This window comes from Simochromis diagramma, unplaced genomic scaffold (genome assembly GCF_900408965.1).
Source record: "Simochromis diagramma unplaced genomic scaffold, fSimDia1.1 OVJJ01000601.1, whole genome shotgun sequence".
Lineage (NCBI taxonomy): Eukaryota > Metazoa > Chordata > Actinopteri > Cichliformes > Cichlidae > Simochromis > Simochromis diagramma.
The window spans coordinates 23,228-44,700 of record NW_024387411.1 but is presented as its reverse complement, the minus strand read 5'-3'; the positions used below and the strand labels follow the sequence as shown (position 1 = coordinate 44,700).

The window sequence follows — 21,473 nt, the reverse complement described above, 5'->3', positions numbered from 1 at the left end:
CATGCTAACCAGTGCGCTAGGACTGGGACACACTTCAAAGAAGTGGAGGAGAGGTAAATGTGTTGTAATCTCATGATTCTAATAATACTACAGATATCTGGAATATACATTCAAAGATAATTCTAACAAAGATAATGTTTAATGTAGCCTTAGAAATGAAGCTTTTTTAAACTCGAGAACAAATACTAATAAGTCAAAGTCATTAAGGAATATTGCAGTTAATGTGTTCAGGTTTTAATTTGGCATTGTGTCTTCATCAGGCAATGTATTGGAATGTATTGCAACATTCTGTGCTTCACGGAGACATGGCTGTCCCCCACCGTGCCGGACCAGGCCGTAACTCCGTCGGATTCATTCTTTGTGCTCCGCGCGGACAGAACGGCAGAGTCGAACAAAACCAAAGGTGGGGGAGTGTGTTTCATGGTAAACAGAAAGTGGTGTGATGCCAGGAGCACTTCTACTCTCTCCAGCGGCTGCTCGCCACATCTGGAGTTCCTGAGCTTTAACTGCCGCCCTTTCTATCTGCCCCGTGAGTTCACCTCGGTCATCGCCACGGCGGTCTACATCCCACCCCAAGCGGACACAGGTATGGCTTTGTCCGAATTACATGATGTGCTGAGCTCGCTTCAAAAACAAGGACCCGGGCGCAGCCCTCATTGTAGCAGGAGACTTTAACAAAGCGAACCTCAGACAAGTCATGCCAAACTTTTACCAGCATGTCTCGTGTCCAACGAGAGGGGATCGAATTTTGGATCACTGCTACACGCCATACAAGCAGGGCTACAAAGCTGTCTCACACCCGGCTTTTGGGAAGTCTGACCACAACGCCATCTTCCTCATCCCCCAGTATAAACAAAGCATACGGAGGGAAGACGTGACCACGAGAGAGGTAAAACGGTGGACTGCCCAATCAGAAGCTACGCTACAGGACGCACTCAACGACGTCGACTGGGACATGTTCAGAGCATGCGCAGTCGACATCAACGAGTTTACGGAAGTAGCAGTATGCTTCGTCAATATGCTAGCGGAGGAGATTATCCCCACTGCGAGAGTCACCACATTCCCAAACCAGAAACCGTGGATGGACAGATCGATCCGCACTGCAGTAAACGCCAGGACCGCCTCCTACAACGCGGGTCTCGCCACTGGCGATATGAGCGCCTACAAAGCGGCCTCATACGGCGTGCGGCGCGCGGTGAGAGATGCCAAACGCCGGTACCGGGAACGTGTGGAGTCCCACTTCCACCAGGGCGACACACGGAGTATGTGGCACGGACTACGCACCATTACGACTACAAAGCCAGGGACACTGCGCTGATCAACGCCTGACTCTGCATTCACCAACGAGCTGAATCAGGTTCTACGCCCGTTTCGAGGTTAGCCAGGCGGCTAATGCTATCTACCGCCTGACTACCGAGGACAGTGACGTCATCAGCGAGAGACTGGTGACCAGCATCGCGGAGCATGACGTCCGAGCGGCACTGAGGAGAGTGAACACAAGGAAAGCGGCGGGGCCAGACGGCATCACCGGCCGTCTGCTGCGCTGCTGTGCTGACCAGCTAGCAGGTGTGTTCACTTACATCTTCAACGAGTCCCTGGCGAAGTCTGTGGTCCCCACATGCTTCAAAAGATCCACCATCATCCCTGTGCCCAAGAACAGCAAACCCTCATCCCTGAACGATTACCGGCCAGTTGCACTGACCTCGGTAGTAATGAAGGTGTTTGAGAGGCTGCTGAAGAACATCATCTCCTCCTCCATCCCAGACACCACAGATCCGCTGCAGTTCGCCTACAGATCCAACAGATCCACAGAGGATGCCATCGCCCACGTCCTACACACCACTCTCAGCCACGTGGACAAGAAACAGGGTAACTATGTGCGTATGCTGTTTGTTGATTACAGTTCAGCGTTTAACACAATAGTGCCCTGCAGACTGTTCACAAAGCTGAGGGATCTGGGACTTAACAGCCGTCTGTGTGCATGGGTGTTGGACTTCCTCACTGGCAGAACTCAGGTGGTGAGGGTGGGCAGGTGCTTCTCCAACAGCATCACCATCAACACAGGAGCACCTCAGGGATGTGTCCTCTCGCCACTGCTCTACTCCCTCTACACTTCAGACTGTGTGGCCACCCATGGCTCCAACACCATTGTGAAGTTTGCTGACGACACAGTGGTGTTGGGTGCCATCTCCAACAACGATGAGACGGCCTACATGGATGAAGTGAAGAATCTGGCATCATGGTGCCAGGACAATCACCTCCAGCTGAACGTCAGCAAGACCAAGGAGCTGGTGGTGGACTTCAGAAGGAGTCAGCACAGAGACTACAAGCCCATTATCATCAATGGAGCTCCAGTGGAGAGGGTGCAGTCCTTCAAGTATCTTGGTGTCCACATCTCCTCAGACCTGACATGGGCTGCCCACATTCAGGTCCAGACCAAAAAGGCTAGGCAGCGCCTGTATCACCTACGACAACCAAAAAGCTCTCCAGAGAGTGATCCGTACAGCAGAACGCTGCTGCAGGATTGCTCTCCCCCCGCTTCAGGACACCTACACCAGGAGATGCCGGACTAGAGCAGCGCAGATACTGAAGGACCCGTCCCATCCTTGCAACAAACTGTTCCAACTTCTGCAATCTGGTAGAAGGTTCCGCATCTTCCGGGCAAGGACAGAGAGACTCAAGAGGAGCTTCTATCCCCAAGCCATCCGTGCCCTAAACACACACACCCGCCCTCTCACATCATCTATAATTGACTGAGACAGGACTCTTCCAGACACTAAACCAAGGCACAATGTACATTTCAATTCCTTTAATTTTAAATATGTTTATATTGTCTATCCTGTAAAATAGTCAGATGTCTATTCATATTAATGTACAGAATTCACCTGCTTGCTGCTACTACTGCACATTCACCCAGTGTATATACTATATGTGTATATATATATATATATATATATAATGTTCTTCCTCTACACCCCCCCCCCCCAATTTTTGCACATGTCGAGGAGCGTGTCAGGCTACATTTCACTGTGTGTTATACTTGTATAACTATGCATGTGACAAATAATAAAGAACCTTGAACCTTGAACCTATTGTCCATATTGTGGAATCCAGCTAGTGGGGCAAATTGGAGTTTTTTGTGGGTCCTGTGGAACTAACATTCAAGTTTTAGCACCTTTTATAGAGAATGGTAAGCACTTCACTTTCCTAAGTTCTAGTATTTATTGCTCACCTTTTCATTGCTTCATAATGACTTATATACACCACAGTAGCTTCAGTAGTGCGTGTTAAACTTTTTTTTTTGGTGGGGGGGGATTATTATTCATGTGCCATTCCAAAGTACTATATTCATTTCCTTATTCTAAGGTTTTTGTATTGTTAAAGACTCTGTATGCAAAGATAAATCAGAATTCCAAAAATGCAAAGGCATGAACTGGTAGGTACTAAGAACTGTATTCTGGTTTAAGCCTGCCACCATAATTTTAAAAACTAGTTTATGACTTAATAGGGCATGTGTACACAGTGACGAAATTCTTCTAACTTCTCTAATTTTGCTCATTTTGAGTTGTCAGCATAGAGGTCTTAATGAGAGTGATAAGTCCTGAATCCTGGTCCATGTTCTTTGAGCTTTTGCTGGCCTTTATTTAAGCACACATCAAGAAGATTAAATACTTGAGTCATGTTTATTGAGACTTGTTTCAGATGTGGTGTTTTTTTAAAAAACACTTATTAAGTGCATTTGTGGATCCCTGCGGTCGTAATTATCTTTTCATGTTTTCTCTTCAACCTTAGGCCCAGTCTCAGTCACAGACATCATCAATAAGTATTTCTCTGAGGGCCATACATATGAAGTGATCCTGGATTTTCTTGAAAACAAGCATAATATTTGTATGAGTCTGAGAACATTAAAGAGGAGGCTAAAAGATGCTGGAATGACTAGAAGGACTGACTTTACTCCCACTGACATTGTCATTTCCACTGTTACACAAGAACTGAGAGGCTCAGGTCAGCTTCTGGGTTACAGATCCATGTGTCAGACACTGCGACAAAAGTATAATCTGAAAGTTAAAAGAAATGATGTAATGCACATACTCTCAAGACTAGATCCATATGGTGTTAAGCGTCGCTGTAAACGCAGGTTTGTTCGAAGAGGATATTTTTCAGAAGGACCAAATCAAGTGTGGCATGTGGATGGTTATGATAAGCTGAAACCCTTTGGTGTTGCTATTAGTGCATGTGTCGATGGATTTTCAAGGAAAGTTATGTGGCTCAGCTGTGGCAGCTCAAATAATGACCCAGGTATCATTGCAAAATATTATATGGAGTGCTTGTCACGGTTTGGTCAACTTCCAGCATGCTTTCGTACAGACTGTGGCACAGAAAATGGCACAATGGCAGCCATTCACTGTGCTTTAAGATCAGACCATGGAGATGAACATGCAGGAGCCCACAGTCATATGTATGGTACCCAGTGTTGGTCAAGTTACTTGAAAAAAGTAATCAGTAACTAATTACTGATTACTTCCCCAAAAAAGTAATCCCATTACTTTACTGATTACTTATTTTCAAAAGTAATTAATTACTTAGTTACTTAGTTACTTTTTAAAAGCACGATTTGCAACCTGAATAGGTAATAAAGCGATAGATCTTTCAGCCCAATTCTACTTTTTCTACATAATCCATCATACAAAATGCAATCAAATGGAAAAGTCTCTTTTTTTAACTTGTTTTATCAGTTTTAATCTTTTAACTTTATGCATCAAGCAAAAATTTAATTATATGCAACATTCTCTGACTTGAATAAATTAGTTTAACATTTAAACCTATTTTCTACACATTCCAGCACATAAAATAAAATATTTTTTGTGTTTACACTCAGTCTTTCAAATAGATGCAAGTAAAACACAGCAGAAAATAAATAAAGTCAAAGACTAGCGGTCCTGTTGCTCTATTTTCACCTGTAAAGCAGGAGCAGGGTAGGCGGAGGTTTACCCTGGTGCAGGTGTGCCGCGGTCAGTGGAAGAATCCGCGAGTTTCTCTGTGAGTTTCCCATTACGTCGTAGCTACTCGGTGCTTGTTTGGAAGTTTAGGGGTTTTTTTCGCTGTAAAAAGAAGTTTTCTTCCCACGCACGATGGACGCTAATGTTTTTGTCACTTTTTATGGAATCAAACTCAAAGTAAGGTCAGTACTTCCACGCTTTAAACGCTGCACGCTCAAACTCTCCATTGTTGCTCTGCACACAGCTGTGGTCACTAACGGCGCACTCGCTTACGTCACTGTCGTGAGACATTCTCGCAAAAAATCACGGTTTTAGTAACGCAGTAACGCAGCGTTCCTACGGGAAAGTAACGGTAATCTAATTACCATTTTTGCAATAGTAATCCCTTACTTTACTCGTTACTTGAAAAAAGTAATCAGATTACAGTAACGCGTTACAAGTAACGCGTTACAAGTAACGCGTTACTGCCCATCTCTGATGGTACCTCAACTACAAATCAACGGATTGAAAGTTGGTGGTCTTCGTTCAGAAAGCAAAGGTACATGGCTTTTAAAATATATTCTGAAACTAAAATTGAATGGTTCTGAAGGTGTTTCGTGGTCAGCGATATACTTTTTTTTTGTGGGTGGGGTTTTATACTCAAATATTAAATTACAGTCACAAACAAACAAAGAAAAACATAGTCACCTACACATTTTTCTCATGTGATGCACAACTGCTTAAAAAAATATAATAAATGGTTTGGTATACCAGTGACATTTGTTTGTATTAAAAAAACACACTCAAAAAGAAAATCCTACTCAGACATTCCACAAAAGTCCTAAAAAGGAACTGTAAAAAACAACAAACAAACTGACATTCAACATTTTAATAAATTATTATAAATCCTAGAGGCAATGGCATCGGTAAAGATTGATCCATTTAAACTTGAGTAAAATTTATTCAAATTTGTGTGCCTACGTAGTACCAAACTAACATCTAGATCAAATAGTTTACCTGTAGGGAGTCATATAAATAAAAGAACAAGGGATTCTTCAAATTTGAGAACTGTAATATGAGTAATATAAGAACATTGATCCAACATGACAGAAATTTGTTAGAGGAGGTCATTCGTTTCAGAAATTTCTTCGACTTTGTGTGCCAAAAAAAAAATACTGATGTTTTCACTAGCTTTTGGATTTCTGTGTGGTATCTAACAAGTGATAACAGCTTCAGTGTTCATGGAGAAACAAAATAGTACATTTATATGGACAGGCCTGTATATTACAACTTTTCTTAAGTTCAACCGCCAAATGCAGGAATAACAGAAGGATTAATCATTTTGTTAAATTTTGTTATTTGTGTGAAGTTGCTTTTTTTTTCCTGCATTGCATTGATGAAACACTTCAGAACATGTGAATAAGCTTTTCTTTGAACGAAATTGCGCACATTTCAATATTCTTAAGATTACGACTTTTTTTTAAAGAGGACAATTACATTGAATTACTTGTGTTATTAAATTTTATATGCCTTGTCATTCCACCATTAGAACTCAGTTCTGGATTGAACTCTTCAGTGACCTGAGGGAGAGGCATCTTTTCAATGGCAGTCATGAACCTAAATGCCTTCTACGATATGTCTTCCTCAATGTCTTGCAAAAAGAGCTTGACGAGTACAGAGATCTCTGGAACACTCACACCATCCGACCTGTGCGCCAATCTTGTTGTCCATCTGGTAAACCAGAAGCCATGTATCACCTGCCTCATAGGTATGTATTTAGTCCATGGATTTTATTTCATAGTTTTACTAAAATTTTTCTTCCTCAGTATAGTGTATTGTATGTGCAGGATACCTGTCCAGCTTGCTGTTATTAAACCTGTTGTTCATTTATAAAATGGTTCAGGAACATTCCATCCCTTATGTGCACTCTTTTCTTTCTTGACCTAACCACTTGAGTTAAGTAAGCAGTATGTCATTTAGGTTTAACAATTTGCCCTAACTGTTACTCACAGCAGGTATTACACACACTTTAGCAATTGAATAGTGTGTTTTGTTGTTTTCACCTTTTTGCTGAATAGAAATTAAAGCTGCCACTTGTGTTTTGCCATTAGTTCTGTTCTCTGAGTTCATGCACATATGTTTTATTTTTATATTTTTTTCCAAAAAAAAAAAAAGTTAGACAATCATATTTTAACTTTGGATCGCATCTTGGCTAAAAATGACAAATGTAGATATATGCATAATTAAGATTCTTTAAAATTACAATTTCCAGAACTGACTTTTAATTATAAGATTGACTTTGCGCTTTTGCTGTAACCTTGAAGGATAGTACCTGGAGAAGTGACTGAATTTGTTCATTTTTCTGACTGACCTAAGGTATGGTGGAAGACAGTGTGGATTCCAAGTGCCTCAAGACATCCTGCACCAGTTTGATGACATTCTACCTGCTCAGTACAGTCTATGTGGGGACGACAATCTCCAGGTTCATTTCACAAACTTGGAACGACAGAGTGAGCTCCCTCGACCAGTCAACTGGACTACTGCAGTTGAAAATTATATAACACTCAAAAATATGACTGGACTTTAGAAGTCAATGTAAAATCATCTGCTAGATGTGGGTACAATTACCACTGACACTAATTGTCACAAACCAACTTTAATGAGTATTGAAAAAAAATAGTAACCATAGTTTTTATATAAATAGTTTCACTACCGTCAACTTTTCAGTGTGTATGCTTTCTACCTGAAGAAATCAAAAGACCATACTGTACAAAATAACTTGTTCCTTTTAATTAGGTACTGTAACAAACACGTTGATTAATTTGGAGATCTGTTTTACAAACAAAGGTTTACAAAAGCATTCTGCAAGACCTGTATTTATGTGGGTTTTTCTTTTTCTTTTTTTAACTCCAAGAACAACCTGCATATCTTACAAAAAAATGTAATCAAACACAGAAGTGTTTGATTAAATAAAGCTTTTTAACTGAATTTATCAGATTTATTTCCCTGTGTTATTTTCTAGCGTGTCTCAGTACATTAGAATACTTCAGAAATGTTTTATTTTGTTACTTTGGCAATTTCTTAACACAGTGAAATATGTCTAACTTGTTCAATTGTCCCACTATGATATTATGCTTTTGAAATTCCAAAACCTGATTGAACTTTCTGCGATGCATTAAATTTTATATGATTTACCGAAATTATTATAAATTATTAGAAACAAAATTTTCAGATTTTAAAATCACAAACTTCAAATGTTTGCTAAAACCATAAATGTGGCTTAAAAGCAAAAGGACTTGGACCTTAGGGAAGCCCAAACCCAGGAGAGTTCTGGATGCCATAATCCCATGGCTTCTTGGAAGTCCTCATAATTGTGTAACACTGGGATTTTGATAGTATTTGCACAGACATCTGCTACAGGGAAGCGTGAAGTGGTCTGGAAAAGAAGTTGTGGCTTTGGCTGAATTGCTGCAGGAGGAATTTCTCTCAGTCCAGTTGCAAACATAAGGATGTCTTCAAGAGACAGACTTCCATTTTTCTCTGTGAATGAATGTAAAGAGACAAAAAGTTATTTCTAATGATAATAAACAGGAAAAAGGGGCCATTACACTTTGCTGACATAAATGTACTCATTTCAACATTTTCAACTAAATTTAATACCTTCTACAGAAAGCAGATAGTCTTGCCAGTAGCTTAGTACTCTTGTCTCCTCTTGACGCCTAGAGCTGCCAGGTGGACCAAATTGCACATGGAAGATGTTCTCAAGAAGATCAGCTGTCAGCCTGGTCTCAGTGTAGCACATGAATGAGAAGAAGAGTGAAGGATGCTGTTCCAGGGCGTTTAGAAAAATACATGACTACATGAGGGCACATCCTTTATCGCTATGCCTGTAATACTCTGCCTATTGCCTTCATATTAAATAATTTTTTGAACAATAATTATTGAAAATATTTTGTCATGTCATTATACTGCCGCAAGTAGAGGTGGCATGGGCCGCGAAACTGAGACACAGGCATGATTAGAGCCTCTTAATGCTTGTTTTGTTTGGGTTTCCACCAGAGTGGAATTAACAAAAAATAGAGAGGGCATAGCCTAACATACGAAATAGGAAAATAATGATGTGTAATCTATTTATTTCAACAAAAAAACTGTATTCTGAATACCACCTATTTACACAGTAACTGTAACGGAATACAGTTACTCGTATTTTAAATACGTGACAGTGTTACATGTATTTCGTTACTCCCAAACACTGCAAACATATCTGTAGTATTATTAGAATCATGAGATTACAACACATTTACCTCTCCTCCACTTCTTTGAAGTGTCCCAGTCCTAGCGCACTGGTTAGCATGTTTTGGTTCGTGCAACTGGTCCGTCGGGTTATTGTCTCCCCAGGAACATTTCCATTGTCTTTTTTCCTATTTCCGTTGTTCTTTGTGTGCTTTTGCAGCGCTTTCCTTTTTGCAGCATTTTTCTTTTTGCAAGTGTTTTCTGAAGTTGCAGTCTGTTTGGCCTCTCAGGGCCACCGTAGGTCAAGGCTCCAAAAGCCCAAAGGCGATATAACAGTTTGTGTTTGCTACATGGATCATTGTAGTTCAGCTTTCCTTTGTTATGTTTCTTTAAGAGCTCAAAATGTGTTCATTACATAAATAAAATGTAATTTTCTCTGTAGCACTTCATGGATTTCATAAGCAACACACTGTAGTTGTTCACACAAAGCATAAAGGTAAAAACAATATACACAGTGTTATCTTCATTTTAGACGTCACAAAGTATTTGCGGCTCCCAGTGTTTTCCCGAACCCTGACCCTTTGTGTGGAAACCGGGTCCAAAAGGCTCTTTGGGTGTTAAAGGTTGCTGACCCCTGCACTAGGCCCAACTGACACATATATTTGATTCCAAATACAAAAAATAATGTGTAACCTGCTGGAAGAATGTAGGAGGTTGAGACAGGATCTCAACACTTGGTGTCTGCAACAAAAGACAACAATATGTGGGGCGATCGTGGCTCAAGAGTTGGCAGCTCGTCTTGTAATCGGAAGGTTGCCGGTTTGAGCCCCGGCTTGGACCGTCTCAGTCGTTGTGTCCTTGGGCGAGACACTTCACCCGTTGCCTACTGGTGGTGGTCAGAGGGCCCGGTGGTGCCAGTGTCCGGCAGCCTCGCCTCTGTCGGTGCGCCCCAGGGTGGCTGTAGCTACAAGCTTGCCATCACCAGTGTGTGAATGGGTGGATGACTGGATGTGTAAAGCACTTTGGGGTCCTTAGGGACGAGTAAAGCGCTCTACAAATACAGGCCATGTAATGGCAGAAACGTTCTCTAGTGTAAATCCTGACTAGTTCATTAACTACAGATCAGTTTCAGTGAACATTATTCACAGAGGGATCTGAGTTCCTTATACCAGACTCTACAGAAACTGTAACACTGTACAGCTCTGCGACTCAACAATATGACAACAATGTAACACACACTAGAATCATCAAATAAAGCCCCACTAACCACTAGAACTAACTAACTAGCACTGGACACTTGCATATTAGAGATTTCTACCACCATAGGAGGCGAGATATCATCCTTGAACCAGAGCATCCAGCCCTCAATTTCGGACATAAAAAGCGACGTGGCCAGGCATGATAACACTTTGACTGAACTGCAGGACTGTGCCTCGAACCACTCTGACACCATCGCCACTCTCCAGGCCACTGTGGAGCGTTTGTCTGCGGAGGTAAAGAAGTTAGATGAGAGATGTGGAGCTCTTGAGGCACTCCAGGAGGAATAATTTAAGAACTGCAGGAATACCAGAAGGCACAGAGGGACCCAAGATGACTGAGTTGGTTCACACCTGTTGGCGGAGGCGCTATCTCTCGAGGAGAAGCCTCATCGATCGAGCACATAGAGCGAATCGCCAGCGTCCCAAACAAAGTCATCTTCCTCGGCCCATCATCTTGAGATTGCACTACTACCACATTGGTGAGGAAATTCTGCTGAAAGCTGCAGAGAACAAGAACCTGATGTATAAGGGTTTTTAAAATAAACATCCTCCCAGATTTCCCTCCCTCTGTTGGAAACGCAGAGCCGCATTTGCAAATATGAGAGGAAGACTACGTGGGATGACCGGCGTCAGGTACAGACTGCTATACCCTGCAAAGCTGTTAGTGAGCCATGGTGATGTGAGGAAAAGCTTTACCGATCCCAAAGAGACCGTAGACTACGCGGAGAAGCACCTCTCCCACCCACCTTCAAATGTATTAAAAGCAAGGATATATCTATATGTCTAACGCTGACACAGCACTGTGTTTCTTCTTTTCCCTTTATATTCCATGTAAAGGTGAATATGGAGCGTTTATGGAGCTCGTTTATTGACCAGCTGTCAGTTAGAAGGTAAGAGTTACTAGGTTAACAGAGGTTAGCAGTAACAGTACGGGGAAGTATATTGTGTTGTTCTTTTGTTGTTTTTTATTTTATCGTACTTTACTTTGTTATTTTGATTTTACCTGTTGTGAGTGCTTCCCGTAATTCTCCTTTTTCTTGCGCCGCTGCGGCCAGAGTTCACAACATTACATATTTTTGTATCTATAAACAGGAAGCTGACACTCTCCAGACTTTATCAAAGGTGTGAGTGTCACAGCAGAGGCCTTTGTGTCAACGTAGCTGAAGACAAAACACAGAAACACATGAAGGAGATTTTCCTGGCCTGGATTTTATACAAATATTCTGCAGTACATCAAAAATGAAAGAAAACCATTAGTCAACATATGAACATCACCTCTGAAGTTACAGAGCTTTGATTGGAGACACAGCTGAGCGTTTTGCATTTTGCATAATTAATTACATAATTAATTATGTAACCATAATTAAATGGTTACATCCATCGTTAAACGTCCACACTGATGAAGCAACGACAGGTTTGAACCCTCTGTGTTTAACATCACTGGGCTGCGCTGTGACCATGATCATATCCTATCGTCCTGCACACCTCTGTTGCTTGTGAAGCTCGCACACAAGAATTTCACCCACATGTGCTGTACCAGTGTACCTGCACATGTGATGTGACAACAAAAGTGATTTGATTTGATAAACATCTACATCACAACAATTTGACATTTTCTGTGACTTTTCTGAATCTCGGGCAGATGAACTTCCCTGAAGTGTTTCCAGCTGGGCGTCGAGTGTTTGACCGACGCATGAAACGACACGTTTGTGAGTATTTGTGAGTATTTATCACACGGCGTGCTGCGGGGAAAAGCCTGTTGTAACATTCATGTTTTAGCCCCTGACGGCTCTTTTTGGCTTTTCATCCCTAAACTCTCTGCATGCTCTTTCATGTGATTCGTTTTATTTTGAAAAGTCTCAATAGGATCTTGAGCTTTATTGTGAAAGGTTTATGTGGAAAATAAAGAAGCGGACGGCGGAGCCACGCGATGGTTTTACCGTGGTTGTTGCTAACGAGCGTCCGTAGTGTGGTTATATTAAATATAAGAGAAAGAGAGAACTTTAATACAGACACTACAGTGAGCATCACAACCATGTAACATATTTTACACCATGAAACAAACGATCTTTCATATCATCATCTGATATATATGTTATATGGAACAGGCCCAGCTCAGGCTGCCTGTGATGCAGCACAGCGCCACCCTGTGGTCATCACTGCACTGGTGACACTACAAACAACAAGTACACAGGATGGACGGTGGCCCTGAGAGCTCACACACACTGCTGCTTCTAAAACACCATGAAACAGGAAAATGCTGTGAAAGCACAAAATAATCACAGTTCAAAGAGACAATAGTGACAGAAACAGAGGCTTCACTGGTGCTGAGGGAGAAATCCCAGAGAAGCTTCCTTCCTGCCAGTATACGAGCCCACCAACAGAGACAGGACCAGTTCATCCTCCATCACTTACTGGGGCTCACGTTGCTCTTCTGTTGCTTTGCATCACAGACGCGTCTTTACTGGCTTCTTCTTCTAATTGCACTTAGAAACATGTTGTCTTTAACCTGTCACAGCTGCCCAGATGTTGCTGCTGAGAACATGTGGAGCTGATTCATGTAGTCATGTGTCTGTGAACAGCCAATCACAGGAAGACTTTCAGAAGCAACAGAAACTCAGAGGAACAGCTGAGATGTGCTGAGTGACACAAGAACTGACAACAAATGTTAAAGTTCAAATGGTGGTTTTGTTTGCAGGGACTGTGAGTGGATGGAGATCCTGGTCCTCCTCAGCTGTGAGTTCTTCCTCTGTCATGAGAACCTCAGGGGGAGAACATGTGCTCACTCTCAGCTGCTTTAACAGGAAAGAAGCTCTTTTAGATCAAAGCTGAGAAACTGTTTGTAACAGCGAACTCTGTCACCTTTCTCTCCTCAGCCTGCTGCTGTCAGGCCCATGAAGCTCTGCTGTAAAGGCTTCCATGTCCCAGGCTTCACCTTTACCTGCTGACCAACGGGAGGCGTGGCCAAAACAGCGATGGGGAGTGGAGCAGCAGGTAGCAGAGGTGAGCCTCTTGTATGCAGCCTGTTATCTGTGGGACCAGGGAGCACGTGACACAGATGTTGCTGATTCAACATCTGTGTGACAGCTGGAGCAGCACAGTCTGCAGGAAACATCTGTACATGTAGGAGACACCAAGGTTTACATGGTGGAAGCAGACGACTGACTCAAGCAGCCTCACATCACAGGCTGCTGGCTACAAGCACATGACCACAGTGACTGGTTTCACTGGTGTCTGTCCCAGTCTGTGGCAGAGATACAGGAAGTCACAGACAGCCTGCACACAGCGTTTCCTCTGGAGTGTGTTTCACACCCTGTTTGTGTTTCTCACTAACATGTTGTAGTTCTTCCTGCACACAGCAGCACTTTGATCATTTCTCCTGCTTTTCTTCCTTTTCTAGCTTTTATACACTGACAGTAACACAAAACTCCAAAGTCATCATTTGAGGAGCTTCTTGAGTTTCTGTGAGTTTAGTGAAGTCAGCCTCTCAACAATAAGTGTGTGTGTGTTGATTATCTAATGTTCAGAGAGGACTGCACTGATGTAGCATCCAGGTGAGCAGCTTATGAGCCAACAGGGGAAATTTAGCTGTATTATTGTTGTTTAAATGTAATAATTTATGATTTCATGTTCCAATATTTCACTTTTCCCAACGTTTTGTTATCATTTGGTCTGAAAACCATGACAAACAGCAGTGTTACAGTTGTTAGCATTAGCTGCTATAGAGCACTCAGTCCCTGTATTGGTGTTAGCGACATGAACATATCTGAGCTAACTGTGTGTTCCAGATGTGCAGCAAACCCAACTGTCCCTGTGTTTTCCTGCTGTAGACATTATCCCCATGATGCTGACGTCCTCTGGTGGGACGAGCTCACACGTTTATGGATTCAGATGCTAACTGGACCAGACTGCTGTCAAACTTTGTGCTATAGAAGCAAATCAAAGAAGAACCAGTTGGACCTGAGCTGTCTGCAGTGGTGACACCAACACCATGTCACCTGCACATGCTGACCCAGGGTCAGTTTTGAACCTATAAGCTGTGTCCTCACAGTTCAATATGTCCTCACTGCACAGGTCAATGACATCAGAGCTGTAATGTTGTTCCCGTCTCACTAAAACTTCTGGCATAAGGTGACTTTTCTGGGTGATTCCTACTCCAGGGTCACCAGTTTGAATCCCTCTGTTACTGCTGGGAACGTGCTGCTAAAGTGCCCTTGAGCAAGGCCACGTCCAGCTTATGAAGCCAACCCTGGGCTCTGCTTGCTGGCAGTGACAGAGTAGATGAAACAGCTCAGTGGATGCTAACTCACAGCTAACAGCGCTCTGTCATGGATAAGTGAAATAAAGCTGACTGACCCACAGCTGCACACAAACACCTCCAACACCTACAGGTCAGCAGGTCCACTGCTGTCTCTGATGGGCCCAAACTTTGCTTGTTCAGCGTTTGCTGCTGCTGACTTTGAAAATCACACCAAACATGGAATCAAATATATCGACTCAGCTTAGACTAAAGAGAAGCTCGGCACTGCTCACAAAACTCAAACACAAAAGGCTTTTTAAAGACAACAATCACTTTGACAGACACACAAACACGACTGAGTACAGAGGAGCTGCTGGTTTGAAGCCACAGAAATGTTCAAATGTTTAAACACACTGCAGCGTTGCAGCCGTGATGCATTTGTGCTGCTAAGGCCACACACATCAGCTGCCTTACATTTTAGTACCAGTTCATCTCTGACCATGGCAGCACAGTCTTTCCAGTACAGTGATGTTGGTGGGGACAATAAACAGCCTGCATTTGTTTAGCTCTTTACTCAGTCCCTAAGGACCCCAAAGCACTTCACACTACATTCAGTCATTCACCCATTCGCGATGGCAGCTACATTGTAGCCACAGCTGCCCTGCACTGACAGAGGCGAGGCTGCTGGACACTGGCGCCACCACCAGTAGGCAAACACGGGGTTAGTATCTTGCCAAAGGATATTTGGCATGCAGCCAGGAGGCAGCCTGGGATTGAACCACCAACCTTCTGATTAGTGGCTGACCTGCTCTGCCACCTGAGCTACAGCCACCCAGAGATTTCACTGCTGAGGTTAAATATGATATATAAGTCACTTAGATCACTTCTAAATGTTAATGTTTGGCTTATTTCAGTGTTTTATTTGTTCCTGAGTAAACCGGTTTGGCTGTGATTAAAGTTAAGTTTCATAACATATTACTCACAGTTAAATTAAGCGGGGACGGCAGTAAAAACTCCGGACCTGTGACATCATCAAGTATGCTGGCGTTCCAATTGTACAAATCGCGAGTCCGTGCTCGCATTCTCGGGAAGTCCGTACTCCCGTGCGGTGTCGGCAAGTCCGGTCTCGCCGAGAACGCGAGTACGTACTTGCGTACTTAGAATTGAGAAAGGGCCTTTGACTATATCGCTCTATCGCGTTAGCGCATGTTGATGATGTCATCAAGCTGCGCCTTTTTTGGTCGAAAGCATCGCAGTGGCTACAACATCTGCAATTATGGCGGGCGACAGTCATAGCAAAGAGATGAAGCACTCTTGAAATACGGGGAAAGCCAAAAACTGCGCTTCCTCCACTTCCGTAACATTGATTCATTAATGTTGAATTCTCTCCCAGCTGCTCTGTTCCCATGTTGTTGCAGTATATTAATAACTAACCTCGTATTGTGGGTGAATGATCTCAGTTGTTCTCCTGACTGAAGTTTGGCCCGTGTACAGCATCCTGCTATGCGACTGCATTTGTCCCTGACCACCAGAATCCCTCACGTTAACTTTTATCGAGTGGAAAAAAAAGTTGGCGTTCATCCTCCGGCTTCACTGTGCTAATGTTATGCTAACATAGCTGTGTCGCTAGCAATCACGTAGCACATGCTTCAAATTATACCGCGATATGGATTTTAGGTCATATTGCCCAGCCCTAACTCCCAATTTATTTACAACATTTGAAACATACAGTGTAGCTCAGTCAAAACACTCCAAGGCCAAGTGAAAGTGCTGAGAGGGAAAAGATCATGATTAATGATTTGTTTAAACTCATAACTGGGTGCAGCAGCTGAGCTTTGACCTGTGAGCTGCAGCTTAAGCTTCTTTTATGGTTCAGTGTTTAATGTGTAAACTGTTTATCACTGCAGAGACGCCTACAGGCTATCTACTGTTCAAAAGTGAATTGTTATATACAGTGAGGCAGCTGACCTTTGACCTGTGAGCTTCAGCCTCTTTGCTGAGTGTTTAATGCTCATCTATTGAAGCCTGCAGACACACCCACACATCATCTGATTCGTTCTCAGGGTTGTTTTCTGTGTGTTGGAGGTGGAGCAGAAACCTGCTGCAGGTTAACTATTGATCAAATTAATATCACAAAAGGTGCAGCAGCTGACCTTTGACCTGTGAGCTTCAGACTCTGATGGTGTGAAGTGTTTAATCTGACGCAGTCTGCAGACACAGAGGACTGCTGACGGAGAAGAAGCGGAGGATTTTCTCTGTTTCTACACAGACCTGGTCCAGGCAGCAGAGCTGCAGAGTGAAGACGTTCATTGGAAGAAGAAGCTGAGTAAGTGCAACGTCCTCTTTGAATCCTGGATCAGGAAGTGAATATTTGGTGTTTAAATAAGGTTTCTGTCTTTGACTCAGTCTGCTGTCACTTTTTTAGACAGAAAAGGAGATTTTAGATTAACTGGTGTTCCTGCTGCTCTAGCATTAAAGCACAGTATAGGTGACCGCGCTGATGCCTGTTTATAATTTCACCAATGCTAATAAACTGTTGGCTAAATTTTCTTGTTTTCAGATGTAAACAGAGGTGAGAGGAGCAGATAATAAGGATTAAATATTATACTGAATAACTAAATTCTGCTAGTCTGTGACGTAACTCCCAGCAGCATCGCCTCATTTCTTTGACCTTTAACATGAGTTAGCTTAGCTAGCAGAGCAGCTATCTCTGCTGTCTGTCATGTGACCGAGTCAAGTGTGTGTAGTAGACTTGTTAGCATAGCTAGCAGGCTGAAAGAAGCTAGCAAACTGTGTGAACACTTTGTAAGAGGTGAGCAGTAAAAAGAAGGATAAGGAGCTCCTCCAAATGCTGATAATGCACTTAACCTGAATTTACTGCTTGTTACATTATATGTGATGTTCAGTCGAAAACAATTACTTAAATTAACATTATTATTATTAGTAGTATTAGTATTATTATTTGTTTATTATTCATAACATGGCTCCCTACTGTAGTGGTTTGAACAATTGATCTGTGGTTATTGTGTCCCTGCAAATTCAACAATGCGCCTCAATGCAAAGCATCAAACAAATATTTTTATTATCAAGTCATTCGAACTACTGGTTGAATCACCGTAGCTCTGACAGTGAAGCACACTCATTTTTATTGGTAGTCACCTTGTGAGCAATGTTCCCTCTAAGCTGCGCACGTGTGCAATTGTGCACTGTTGGCACGGTCTCTGCGCAGAGAAAATCTGTGTTGCACACAAAAAGAATTCTAACCTGAACTGAAATTAAAGTAAATATGTGCCGGTGTTTTAGCAAAGCGGCTGATGTGAAGTGAAGCCACGTTAATGACAACGTGTACAACCATTGGAGATGTGAGCAGGACAGACGGAACAACTGACGGGAAAAGTGTGGACTTTATACCAGTTTTTAAATTGTGTTGATCGGCCACGTAAAACCAGAGTTATGATAAAATATCTGCAATGTTTGGTTTTCTTCCTGAATACTATCGTTGTTTATATTTACTGCAGGAAGAAACGGTAAAAACTGTGTTTTATAAGGAAAACGCTCGAAAGCCTGTGAGCAAAAAACACACCAAAAATCCCCACCCTTTCCTATTGGTCGAAAAATGTACCATGTCGACCAATCAAAACATGGCATTTAGTTGTTAAGAAACTGAGTGACGGCGGTGTTTTGAGATGTGAGAGATTTGAGACGTTTAGAGCAAATCTTGTGTAGTTAGTGTGTAGTTATTGTGTAGTGTAGTCAAAAGTTTTGTTGTGTGTGTCAGAACAATGAGGCGACTGCTGAGTGTTACAGATGTTACAGCAGTGACACATCTGCTGTTGTCAGGCCTGCAGGTATCAGGCTGTTGTTCTCCTTCATCTCATAGTGGACAGGAATTATTTTTTGGAGCGGCACAAATAATTTGTGTGGCATCAGATTTGATGCAGAACAGCTGATTGTTCTGTAAATAGTTTGAAATGTTTATTTAAAAAACGCCTTGGCTGCATTTTTAGGTAAACAGCTGCAAAAAACTGTGTTTGCATAACTCAGTTACTTTTTTGAAGAAGTAACTATATAATTAACTGCCCAACATTGGTCATTATTCACTGTATGTTGCAGACAGAGTTACAGACTCTCTCCCAGACCACAGACTCAGAATACAAGTCAGAGCTTTATAAAAAAAAAGAAAGTTGTGTTTTCAAAATTGGAGTTCAAGTTATTTTTCCTTCCAATAGTGTTAACATGCTACACAGGTCATGAACAAGATTGTTTTTTTAATTTTCATTGTAAGTGGGCTAAAGCAGTTATTTAAAAGTAGTCTAACAGAAATGTAAATGCTGTAAATTGATTATTTTAATAAACATGTAACTTGGATGGATTCGACGCTGGCGTGACCACAGTGCACACGTCTAATGTCGCTCACAGTGGATCGCTCAGGGAGTTTGTGTGTTCAGACACATGAAACATTAGAGGGAACATTGCTTGTAAGTGCAAGCTTTAACTCTCATGGATGAGTAAAACTCATTAGAAAGACTGGCGAGCAGTGAGTGAATAACAGGTCTGACAGCAGCAGCAGGGACGGTGCTGTCATAGTTTAACGTGGAGTCTGTCTGCACTCAAACAGTGAAGAGCAAAGAAAAGAACTTTAATGGTTCTGGGTCCCTTTGACCCAACACTGTGGGTTTCTTGTGTTATGGTTTATGTTCTGGTTCATTTACAGTCTTATTTATGCTGCTTTGAGTTTCTTATACTTCCTGTTTAGTTCCTTGATCATTAGATTCCCTCTGTGTCTCTGTGTGTCTCTGTGTGTCTCTGTGTGTGTCTGTGTGTGTCTCTGTGTGTCTCTGTGTGTGTCTGTGTCTGTGTGTGTTTGTGTGAGGCCTGGTGCTCCATTCTATATTTCCTCAGCCTGTCATGTCTCTCTTGTCTCCTCTTTCCCTCGCTCACTCTCGTCTGCCTTTCCTCCACTCCTCTGACAAGCTCACGTGTCAGTGTTGCGTTCCTTTGTTTGCTGTTTTATTGTGAAAGTCTTGCATTCTTTGTTCAGTGTGTTTCATTTTTCCTGTGAAGGTTCTCAGTCATCCAGGTCATCGTAGTTTAAGGAGCTTGGAAAGAAAAGCATCTGGACTTCTGTAAGTTGCTTGAAGATGTTTCGCCGTTATATTCGGGTCCTACCCTGTCTGCATTACGCAGCCAGTTCAAGACTAACATTTTTCTAGTTTCCTAAACAGTAAATCAGTGTGTGTGCAGTTCTCTGCAAACTCAGCAGGAAGAATTAGTGTGAAGCTTTAACTCAGCTGATCCTCTTTGAATCCTGGATCAGCTGAAAGGTTTAAAATGTTGTTCACACGTGTTGGACTGACTGAAGCTTCCAGTCACAGTGAATCAGTGTGTGTCAGTGAATGCATCGTGTGTGCTTCAGGCTCCATCTAGTGGACTGATAGCAGAGCAGCTGATGGCAGCTTCCTCTGCCTCACACTGCTGTCTGACTGCATCCAGCTGACACTGAGATGAAGCAGGAAAGAAGCAGCTGATATTTGGACAGCACACATGATGAAAGGAGGATTTCAGCTGATGTGCACATGAATGATTTGTGTTTCCTCTGCAGGTAGAAAGTGTGTGTGAGCTGAGCAGCATGGATCAGTGTGAGGACAGAGAGGAGGGAGCCCCTCCCTCTAAAAGCACTCTGTGTGGGGAACATGAGAGCCAGACCAAAGCTCAGAGGTGAGATGACCATCTCTAACTGTCCATGACTCTTCTCCATGTCACAGCTCAGCACTCACATCACTGCTGCATCATTATTCACAGGAACCAGCCTGGACCTCCACCCAGATCTGTGTCCTATGAAAGTAACTCAGTCAAAGATGTCATTAAGAGATTTGAGCAAATACAGTCAGCTGAGAAAAGGTAAGCTAACACCAATAATATCAGCTGATATGTGATGAGAACATTACTGAAGATTTATAACTTTTTCAGGATCCATCAGAGACTCAAACCTGGACCTCCACCCAGCTCTGTGTCCTTACAGAGTGACGCGTCTAAAGGTCGTCCCATTGATTTTAAAGTCCAGCCTGTGTCTGCTGCAGAGAGGTGAGCTGTTAGTAATATGAACTCTCTGATTTAAATGATTTGATGTTTCCTGGTTTCTAAAATGCATCTCTGTAGGAGAGCAGTGTCTCAAAGGACACACAGGCTCAGCTGTAACTGTCATTTCATCTGGTTTAAGACACATTTGGACCATCACAGTCACGTCTCCATCCCGCTTTTATTAATGAACTTCCTGTTGCTTGCAGATGACAGGAACACAAAGTGTTTGTGCCACGTGATGCTGCAGGAATTGTTAACATGTCCATGATGGTTTTTCACAGGAACCAACCTGGACCTCCACCCAGCTCTGTGTCCTGTGAAAGTAACTCAGTCAAAGATGTCATTAAGAGATTTGAGCAAATACAGTCAGCTGAGAAAAGGTAAGCTAACACCAATAATATCAGCTGATATGTGATGAGAATTTTACTGAAGATTTATAACTTTTTCAGGATCCATCAGAGACTCAAAGCTGGACCTCCACCCAGCTCTGTGTCCTTACAGAGTGACGCGTCTAAACATCATCCCATTGATTTTAAAGTCCAGCCTGTGTCTGCTGCAGAGAGGTGAGCTGTTAGCAACATGAACTCTTTGATTAAACTGCTTGATGTTGTTGGATATAAACTACAAACACGTCGTTCCCTCAGTCCCATTGAAACTGTCTTTTAAAACAAGCCTTTGGTT

General features: G+C 42.5%; 1 protein-coding gene across 2 annotated transcripts; it reads left to right on the top strand.

The window, feature by feature from the left end:
- On the top strand, window positions 1–7,642 carry LOC120720815. 2 transcript variants are annotated; one of them, XM_040010605.1, is made up of 5 exons: window positions 1–53; window positions 3,793–4,464; window positions 5,481–5,538; window positions 6,529–6,747; window positions 7,356–7,642. In XM_040010605.1, the coding sequence occupies exons 1-5, from the start codon at window positions 2–4 to the stop codon at window positions 7,564–7,566; spliced, it is 1,212 nt and encodes a 403-aa protein (XP_039866539.1). In that variant the 5' UTR covers window position 1; the 3' UTR covers window positions 7,567–7,642. The 2 variants fall into 2 exon arrangements, with proteins under 2 accessions (XP_039866539.1, XP_039866540.1); XM_040010606.1 differs by lacking the exon at window positions 6,529–6,747.
- Window positions 7,643–21,473: the final 13,831 nt, after the last annotated feature.

Excerpts from the sequence above, each read along its gene's own strand:
- LOC120720815 (XM_040010605.1), top strand. The coding sequence starts at position 2 with ATGCTAACCAGTGCGCTAGGACTGGGACACACTTCAAAGAAGTGGAGG. Across the intron at positions 54-3,792 it reads TTCAAAGAAGTGGAGGAGAG|GCCCAGTCTCAGTCACAGAC; the intron begins GTAAATGTGTTG and ends CTTCAACCTTAG. Across the intron at positions 4,465-5,480 it reads AGCCCACAGTCATATGTATG|GTACCTCAACTACAAATCAA; the intron begins GTACCCAGTGTT and ends CCATCTCTGATG.